The sequence below is a fragment of the Triticum aestivum genome, chromosome 6D (assembly GCF_018294505.1).
Source record: "Triticum aestivum cultivar Chinese Spring chromosome 6D, IWGSC CS RefSeq v2.1, whole genome shotgun sequence".
Lineage (NCBI taxonomy): Eukaryota > Viridiplantae > Streptophyta > Magnoliopsida > Poales > Poaceae > Triticum > Triticum aestivum.
In genome coordinates, this window is record NC_057811.1 from 115,778,637 (window position 1) to 115,789,370 (window position 10,734).

The 10,734-nt window shown below is 47.5% G+C and overlaps 1 protein-coding gene across 1 annotated transcript; it reads right to left on the minus strand.

The window, feature by feature from the left end:
- Nucleotides 1–9,686: 9,686 nt before the first annotated feature.
- LOC123146443 (ethylene-responsive transcription factor RAP2-3-like) lies at nt 9,687–10,259 on the minus strand. The gene has a single exon (XM_044566078.1). It carries the CDS (start codon nt 10,257–10,259, stop codon nt 9,687–9,689), a length of 573 nt encoding a protein of 190 aa, XP_044422013.1.
- Between the last annotated feature and the right edge of the window lie 475 nt (nt 10,260–10,734).

Genomic DNA, 10,734 nt, shown 5'->3' on the forward strand with positions numbered 1-10,734 from the left:
GATATATTCAATGCTGAAATCAGCGGAGGTGGAGATCAGAAAAGAACATCAAGTGTTGATGGTGAATAAAACCACTAAGTTCAAGAAGGGCAAGGGTAAGAAGAACTTCAAGAAGGACGGCAAGGGAGTTGCCGCGCCCGGTAAGCCAGTTACTGGGAAGAAGTCAAAGAATGGACCCAAGCCTGAAACTGAGTGCTTTTATTGCAAGGGAAGTGGTCACTGGAAGCGGAACTGCCCCAAATACTTAGCGGACAAGAAGGCCGGCAACACCAAAGGTATATGTGATATACATGTAATTGATGTGTACCTTACCAGTACTCGTAGTAGCTCCTGGGTATTTGATACCGGTGCGGTTGCTCATATTTGTAACTCAAAACAGGAACTACGGAATAAACGGAGACTGGCGAAGGACGAGGTGACGATGCGCGTCGGGAATGGTTCCAAGGTCGATGTGATCGCCGTCGGCACGCTACCTCTGCATCTACCTACGGGATTAGTTTTAAACCTCAATAATTGTTATTTAGTGCCAGCTTTGAGCATGAACATTGTATCTGGATCTCGTTTAATTCGAGATGGCTACTCATTTAAATCTGAGAATAATGGTTGTTCTATTTATTTGAGAGATATGTTTTATGGTCATGCCCCGCTGGTTAATGGTTTATTCTTGATGAATCTCGAACGTGATGTTACACATATTCATAGTGTGAATACCAAAAGATGTAAAGTTGATAACGATAGTCCCACATACTTGTGGCACTGCCGCCTTGGTCACATTGGTGTCAAGCGCATGAAAAAGCTCCATGCAGATGGACTTTTGGAGTCTCTTGATTACGAATCATTTGACACGTGCGAACCATGCCTCATGGGTAAGATGACCAAGACTCCGTTCTCCGGAACAATGGAGCGAGCAACCAACTTATTGGAAATCATACATACCGATGTGTGCGGTCCAATGAGTGTTGAGGCTCGCGGAGGATATCGTTATGTTCTCACTCTCACTGATGACTTAAGTAGATATGGGTATGTCTACCTAATGAAACACAAGTCTGAAACCTTTGAAAAGTTCAAGGAATTTCAGAGTGAGGTTGAGAATCAACATGACAGGAGAATAAAATTCTTACGATCAGATCGTGGTGGAGAATATTTAAGTCACGAATTTGGTGCACACTTAAGGAAATGTGGAATAGTTTCACAACTCACGCCGCCTGGAACACCTCAGAGAAACGGTGTGTCCGAACGTCGTAATCGCACTCTATTGGATATGGTGCGATCTATGATGTCTCTTACCGATTTACCGCTCTCATTTTGGGGCTATGCTTTAGAGACTGCCGCATTCACTTTAAATACGGCTCCGTCAAAATCCGTTGAGACGACACCGTATGAATTATGGTTTGGGAAGAAACCTAAGCTGTCGTTTCTAAAAGTTTGGGGATGCGATGCTTACGTCAAGAAACTTCAACCTGAAAAGCTCGAACCCAAGTCGGAGAAATGCGTCTTCATAGGATACCCTAAGGAAACCATTGGGTATACCTTCTACCTCGGATCCGAAGGCAAGATCTTCGTTGCCAAGAACGGGTCCTTTCTGGAGAAGGAGTTTCTCTTGAAAGAATTGAGTGGGAGGAAAGTGGAACTTGATGAGGTGATAGTCACCCCTTCCGAACCGGAAAGTAGCGCAGCGCGGGAAAATGTTCCTGTGGTGCCTACACCGACTGGGGAGGAAGTTAATGATGATGATCATGAAGCTTCGGATCAAGTTACTACTGAACTTCGTAGGTCCACAAGGACACGTTCCGCACCAGAGTGGTACGGCAACCCTGTCCTAGAAATCATGTTGTTAGACAACGGTGAACCTTCGAACTATGAAGAAGCGATGGCGGGCCCGGATTCTGACAAATGGCTAGAAGCCATGAAATCCGAGATAGGATCCATGTATGAAAACAAAGTATGGACTTTGACTGACTTGCCCGATGATCGGCGAGCCATAGAAAACAAATGGATCTTTAAGAAGAAGACGGACGCGGATGGTAATGTGACCATCTACAAAGCTCGACTTGTCGCTAAGGGTTATCGACAAGTTCAAGGGGTTGACTATGATGAGACTTTCTCACCCGTAGCGAAGCTGAAGTCCGTCCGAATCATGTTAGCAATTGCCGCATACTATGATTATGAGATATGGCAGATGGACGTCAAAACGGCATTCCTTAACGGCTTCCTTAAGGAAGAGTTGTATATGATGTAGCCAGAAGGTTTTGTCAATCCTAAGAATGCTGACAAAGTATGCAAGCTCCAGCGCTCAATCTATGGGCTGGTGCAAGCATCTCGGAGTTGGAACATTTGCTTTGATGAGATGATCAAAGCGTTTGGGTTTACACAGACTTATGGAGAAGCCTGTGTGTACAAGAAAGTGAGTGGGAGCTCTGTAGCATTTCTCATATTATATGTGGATGACATATTATTGATGGGAAATGATATAGAATTCTTGGAAAGTATAAAGGCCTATTTGAATAAGTGTTTTTCAATGAAGGACCTTGGAGAAGCTGCTTATATATTAGGCATCAAGATCTATAGAGATAGATCAAGACGCCTCATTGGTCTTTCACAGAGTACATACCTTGACAAGATATTGAAGAAGTTCAATATGGATCAGTCCAAGAAGGGGTTCTTGCCTGTATTGCAAGGTGTGCAATTGAGCATGGCTCAATGCCCGACCACGACAGAAGATAGAGAAAAGATGAGTGTCATCCCCTATGCCTCGGCCATAGGGTCTATTATGTATGCCATGCTGTGTACCAGACCTGATGTAAACCTTGCCGTAAGTTTGGTAGGAAGATACCAAAGTAATCCCGACATGGAACACTGGACAGCGGTCAAGAATATCCTAAAGTACCTGAAAAGGACTAAGGATATGTTTCTCGTTTATGGAGGTGACGAAGAGCTCGTCGTAAAGGGTTACGTCGACGCTAGCTTCGACACAAATCTGGATGACTCGAAGTCACAAACCGGATACGTGTATATTTTGAATGGAGGAGCAGTAAGCTGGTGCAGTTGCAAGCAAAGCGTTGTGGCGGGATCTACATGTGAAGCGGAGTACATGGCAGCCTCGGAGGCAGCACAGGAAGCAGTCTGGATGAAGGAGTTCATTACCGACCTAGGGGTGATTCCCAATGCGTCGGGCCCGATGACTCTCTTCTGTGACAACACTGGAGCTATTGCCCTTGCGAAGGAGCCCAGATTTCATAGGAAGACCAGGCATATCAAGCGTCGCTTCAACTCCATTCGTGAAAGTGTTCAAAATGGAGACATAGATATTTGTAAAGTACATACGGACCTGAATGTAGCAGATCCGTTGACTAAACCTCTCCCTAGAGCAAAACATGATCAACACCAGGACGCAATGGGTGTTTGATTCATCACAATGTAACTAGATTATTGACTCTAGTGCAAGTGGGAGACTGTTGGAAATATGCCCTAGAGGCAATAATAAATGGTTATTATTATATTTCTTTGTTCATGGTAATTGTCTATTGTTCATGCTATAATTGTATTGTCCGGAAATCGTAATACATGTGTGAATACATAGACCACAACGTGTCCCTAGTAAGCCTCTAGTTAACTAGCTCGTTGATCAACAGATATTCATGGTTTCCTGACTATGGACATTGGATGTCATTGATAACGGGATCACATCATTAGGAGAATGATGTGATGGACAAGACCCAATCCTAAGCATAGCATAAAAGATCGTGTAGTTTCATTTGCTAGAGCTTTTCCAATGTCAAGTATCTTTTCCTTAGACCATGAGATCGTGCAACTCCCGGATACCGTAGGAGTGCTTTGGGTGTGCCAAACGTCACAACGTAACTGGGTGACTATAAAGGTGCACTACGGGTATCTCCGAAAGTGTCTGTTGGGTTGGCTCGGATCGAGACTGGGATTTGTCACTCCGTGTGACGGAGAGGTATCTCTGGGCCCACTCGGTAATGCATCATCATAATGAGCTCTATGTGACTAAGGCGTTAGTCACGGGATCATGCATTACGGTACGAGTAAAGAGACTTGCCGGTAACGAGATTGAACAAGGTATTGGGATACCGACGATCGAATCTCGGGCAAGTAACATACCGATGGACAAAGGGAATTGTATACGGGATTGATTGAATCCTCGACATCGTGGTTCATCCGATGAGATCATTGTGGAACATGTGGGAGCCAACATGGGTATCCAGATCCCGCTGTTGGTTATTGACCGGAGAGGCGTCTCGGTCATGTCTGCATGTCTCCCGAACCCGTAGGGTCTACACACTTAAGGTTCGGTGACGCTAGGGTTGTAGAGATATGTGTATGCGGAAACCCGAAAGTTGTTCGGAGTCCCGGATGAGATCCCGGACGTCACGAGGAGTTCCGGAATGGTCCGGAGGTGAAGAATTATATATAGGAAGTCATGTTTCGGCCACCGGGAAAGATTCGGGGGTCACCGGTATTGTACCGGGACCACCGGAAGGGTCCCGGGGGTCCACCGGGTGGGGCCACCTATCCCGGAGGGCCCCGTGGCTGAAGTGGGAAGGGAACCAGCCCCTAGTGGGCTGGGCGTCCCCCCATGGGCCTCCCCCCTGCGCCTAGGGTTGGAAACCCTAGGGTAGGGGGGCGCCCCACTTGCCTTGGGGGGCAAGGCACCCCCCTTGGCCGCTGTCCCCCCCTCTAGATGGGTTGTGGCCGGCGCCCCCCCTCCCAGGGGGTCTATATAAAGGGGGGGAGGGAGGGCAGTAGCATTACAGCCTTGGGCGCCTCCCTCCTCCCCTGCTACACCTCTCTCTCTCGTAGAAGCTCGGCGAAGCCCTGCCGGCATCCCGCTACATCCACCACCACGCCGTCGTGCTGCTGGATCTCCATCAACCTCTCCTTCCCCCTTGCTGGATCAAGAAGGAGGAGACGTCGCTGCACCATACGTGTGTTGAACGCGGAGGTGCCGTCCGTTCGGCACTCGGTCATCGGTGATTTGAATCACGACGAGTACGACTCCGTCATCCACGTTCATTGGAACGCTTCCGCTCGCGATCTACAAGGCTATGTAGATGCACTCCCTTCCCCTCGTTGCTAGTATACTCCATAGATGCATATTGGTGAGCGTAGGAAAATTTTAAAATTATGCTATGATTCCCAACATATATATGGTGCGCCATTGCTATATAGCAGTGGCGCACCACATACATGGTGCGCCATTAATGTCCATATTAGCTATAGCCGTTTTTCTAGTAGTGCAACCAAAATGGGATACGCTCTCCGAATTGTATAGCTTTACAACAAAATCATAACCATGATGGGTCCTGAGATGAACTATTTTTGTCTCCATATTTTCATGATCTTCAAAATTCAGATGGTCCAAGACATAGCGTCTTGCATGGCATGGAATAAGCTAGTCGAATCGTAAAAGGCAGAAATTACACGTTGAAGGAGCAAAAGTCATGCTTAATTACGAAAAAAGACTTGTCCTTGCATACCGTTTCAACATCATAGGTCTCGTCGAGCTTAGTACTGAAGCGCCGACCGTCTACTAGGTGAGGCATGTCGCACAGACCCCGGTCGTCGCCGCAGCAGTCGCACTCCGGGATCCTATCGTCGTCGTCAGATATTTCCTATGTTCATAATTCGAAGATAAACTTCTAAAATTCAATATATGTACTACAAAAACTAAATTAGATCATTATTATTCATCACGGGTTGACTATCGGTCTGTCAAGTCTTTTCTTGAAAACTCCCAGCTCACCTGGTGTATATATTCGACCGTCGGTGATGATAGCTCCTCCCTTCGTTCCCGAGTGCATTACACCAAATTGTCTAGCACACGGGAACGAAGAAGAAGCTACCCCCACGATAACAGTCGGGATTCTTCATCTCTAACATTTGCGATCGTCGGTGATGGTAGCTACTCCTGTCATTCCAAAGTGCATTACACCAAAATGTCTAGCACATTGGAATGAAGAAGAAGCTACTCACACAACAACAGTCGGGATTCTTCGTTCTCTCATATATGGTGGAGACTCTCCCTCACTGATTCCTCTCTGACATTTGCGACCGTCGGTGATGGTCGTTCTTCTCTTCCTTCCCGTGCATTACCAAAAGGTTTATCATGAGAAAGAAGAGGAAGAACGACCCCCACGACAACAGTCGACATTCTTCTTCTCTCATATATATGGTGGAGTCCCAACAGACTTAAACTCAACCCGAAATGTCGTTTAATTATATTTCTACAAAATCCGGGCCACTCGATATTTCCTACATATTCTAGCACAAGTCATGCCAAAATTAACGGCAAAATTCGGCATGACCTTTGCTAAAAAGACATATATCGAGCACCTGAAATTTGCCGGAATGGAAACTAATCAACACTCCAGCAAAACATAGGCCACTGTGAGATGTTCCCTGCAAACATAGGCCACTTCGGCAAGACCTACATTGAAAATTTTCTGTTCCATGGAAATTGTCACAACTACTCATCTAGCTACTACTCTACTACATCTATCAAAACATCTACATCATCATCGACATGGTGATTTCACTGGTCTCACCTCGAAGTCGGAGGGGGTCAGCGACGGGGACGAATTGCGGGGATGATGCAGGGGCTCCTTGATTTCTGCAAAAATAAAATATAAACAAAAACATTATTATCCTCATCTTAGGACTTAGTGAAACCCTATGTCTAAAATAGAAAGAAAATTTGTAAAACCTAGTTCTAACCCTAATAATTTGTACTGCCCATCTATCCATCCATTTGTCTAAACCTAGTTCTATTTACTAAAAATACCCTAGTTCTAGCCCTAACATCTATCCATCCACCCATCTATCTATATATCCATCAATATATCCATCCATCAATTTGTCTATCTATGCAATATATAAAAAACACCATAGTTCTAACCATCTATCTATTCATCTATCCATTCATCTATCTATCCATCTATCTATGCAATGCAGGAGGGATCGGAGGGAGGGACAGGGTCAGAGGGAGAGGGCTGGGAGGGAGAGAGGGATGCGGGGAGTGTTGGGAAACGTTGCATGGAAAATAAAAAAAATCTACGCACACGCAAGATCTATCAAGGAGATGCATAGCAACGAGAGGGGAGAGTGTGTCTACATACCCTCGTAGATCGTAAGCGGAAGCGTTTAGTAACGCGGTTGATGTAGTCAAACTTCTTCGCGATCCAACCGATCGAGTACTGAACGTACGTCACCTCCGCGTTCAGCACATGTTCAGCTCGGTGACGTCCACGCCTTCTTGATCCAGCAAAACGGCTAGGTAGTGGATGTGTTCCGGGAGCACAACGGCATGGTGATGGTGATAGTGATGCTATCTCCGCAGTGCTTCTCCTAAGCACTACGAAAAAATGACCGAGGGTGTAAACGGTGGAGGGGGGCCCCGCACACGGCTAAGAGATTGTCGTGGTTATGTGTGGCGCCCCCTCCCACATATATAGGTGGGGGGATGGAGGAGCAGCCAAGGAGGTGCCCCAAGTAGGCCGAATCCTACTTGGGGTCCTTCCCTAGTGGCGCCCCCTTACCATATTTGCCGGATGGGGGAAGGAAAGGGGGGAGAGGAAAGGAAGGGGGAGGCCGACTCCCCCCTTTTCTTCTCTTCCCAAGGGCTGCGGCCTAGGAGGGGCGCGCCAGCCCCTTGTGGGCTGGTGTGTTCCCCCCCTTTGGCCCATATGGCCCATTAACCTCCAGGGGTGTCCGGAACCCCTTCCGGTGACCCGATTTCTACCCGGTACATCCTGAAACTTTTCCGGTGTCCAAATATCATCGTCCTATATATCAATCTTTACCTACGGACCATTCCGGAGCTCCTCGATCGTCATGTCCATGATCTCATCCGGGACTCCGAACAACATTCGGTCACCAAATCATATAACTCATATAACACTATATTGTCAACGAACGTTAAGCGTGCGGACCCTACGGGTTCGAGAACTATGTAGACATGACTGAGACACCTCTCCGGTCAATAACCAATAGCGTAACCTTATGACAACATACATAATTCCCATATTGGCTCCTACATATTCTACGAAGATCTTTATCGGTCGAACCTTATGACAACATACATAATTCCCTTTGTTAATCGGTATGTTACTTACCCGAGATTTGATCGTCGGTAATCTTCATACCTAGTTCAATCTCGTTACCGGCAAGTCTCTTTACTCGTTCTGTAATACATCATCTTGCAACTAACTCCTTAGTCACTTTGCTTGCAAGGCTTCTTATGATGTGTATTACCGAGAGGGCTTAGAGATACCTCTCCGATACTCGGAGTGACAAATCCTAATCTCGATCTATGCCAACTAAACAAACACCTTTGGATGGTAAGTGGTGAACGTATGTGTGAAGAAGTACATCCATGCAGGGTAAATGATCTATTCGAACAGCCGAGTCCACGGTTAAGGACTACTTGGAGATTTATACTATGCATAGACACTTTTAATAGTTACACTGAAACTATCCAAATAAGTGTGAGTGCTATGGACGGCCTTCTTGCAAGGAGACGAGAGATGATCTGTGGTGGTGTATTGACATGGTGACTAGCTAGATTCAATCAAAACTACTGGTTTGCCAAAGGTCAGAGCTAACATTCTGCAATAAACCCTATTATCTTTTTCATTGATACCTGATGCGTGAGTAGATAATTCTGATGTAAATCTTGCCGAGTACCACGGTTGCTTAATTATGTTTTGCAAATGAGATCACAGCCTCACTAATGGTTTCTACATTGAGTTTGACGTTGACCGAGTAACTTGAAAATCCACACAACAGTCTGGTTCCTTTTGAGGGTCGATTGCTTTGTTCAAGGCTTCTTAAGCCATTTGTTAAACTTGTGCTTATATATACACGCATGCACTCACCCCTATGAACGCACACATGCACACCCTACCTCTGTGAGCACATTCTAGAGACTAAGCCGACATATCATCTTGAGACATACGAAGTCTCCATAGGCGCCTCGTCGTCGAGGGGTACGTCTCCTCCCATTGAAAGCGCATAGCGAAATACTGAAATAAATACAGAAATAATGCGAGCATTAGGACTTAAACCCTGGTGGACTGGGGATACCACTGTCCCTCTAACCATCCAACCACATGTTAGTTCGTGTATGCGGTGGAAGGTTGTTTATAGTTGGCTCATGTGCCGTCCCAAGCGAACGTCTTTTTTATTTGATGTCACAGTAGACCCCCACTTTAAGATTTTTACTCGCATCCAATGGTGGCTGGGGCGTTCGCTGGGAACATTAAAAAAAACTGGCGCTCCCTAGATAACATTTTCGTTAAATAAAGCATTTAGCCCGTGAGAAAGACGAAGCTACTACTAGTATCTTCAGAGCATCTCCAACAGCCGCCCAACACGCGGCGCGCTAAAAACCAGTTTGCAACGCACCCATCGTCTGGTTTGGCGCGACGGGCAGCGCTGGCTCCAGCAGCGGCAGTAAAATACAGCCCGCACGCGTAGCTCCAGCAAGCGCGCTAAAATGCAGCGCGCGTGCTCTCGCACAAACACTACGGTGCATAGATTAAACCATACATAGTTCATCATAGCATAGATAAAAAACGATATAAAGATATTTTACATAGTTCATAGCATAGATAGATAAACAGAACTACGGTGCAACTACATAAAATTAAACTATGGTGCAACTAGAACTACTCCGAGTCATCCTCATCATCACCCTCGGTGGTGTTGTCCGAGGTAGAGATCCATATGTCGTCCCAATGTTCATCGTCTGACGTGAAGATCGACTTCCCACCTGTTTCAATGATATCGCACTGCGATATGCCTAGTGCCTTCCGCCGACGCCCGTCCGCCCGCTCCGCGTGGCGCCTTGCCGTCCTCTCCGCCCAGAAGGCGCGCTCGTTGGCAACGTCCTCCGGGTGGCGCCGGCGCCATTCCGCCATGGCTCGCTCGTCCTGCTCGGTGATGAGGAGGCGACGCTGCTGCCGACGGTGCTCGGCACGATCCAGGTCCGTGATAAGACGAGGAGGAGGGGCGATGGCCTGTGCCTGCTCGCGCGTGTAGATGTCGTGGAAGTTCATCTGCGACGGAGGCCTCTCTAGGCGCCACGCCGCCGCGTCGTACGCGCGGGCGGCCTCGTGCGCTGTCTCAAACGTGCCGAGGCCGAGCCGGACGTCACCGGACCGGATCTCGGCGTAGTACGCGCCGGAGGGGCGCTTGCGGACGCCGCGGTAGCCCGAAGTTCCTCGGCGGCACGGCGGCATGGTGGCGCGGTGGTGGTGGGGCGCTGAAGCGGCGAGGAAACGGCGAGAAAGCAGTGGAAGCGGCGAGGAGGCGAGGGAAATGCGCGCGTGGCCGTGTGGAGGAACGCGTGGCGAGCGCCGCAATTTATAGGCGCGCCGCAAGCGCTGCGCCAAATCTACCGTGCGACCGGCAGCTTTCTCCCGCGCGCATGCAAACGTTTACCCCGCGCGCTTGTTTCCCGCCGCCGCTGGAGCGCGCGAAAACTTTCCGCCCGCGCTAAATAGGCTTTTTACCCCGTGCGCGCGTGTTTTGGCGCGGCTGTTGGAGATGCTCTCATCTATATCTCTATACCTACTAATAAAAGAAATAGGTATTCTTAGTCCTTCATGCTATTTTATATAAAACCCCCTGATTTTTTTGACATTAAACCCGCAGTAGATATCAAATCAAATGTTTTCTAAAATACTCATATCTTCTAAATCGTAACTTCAAATT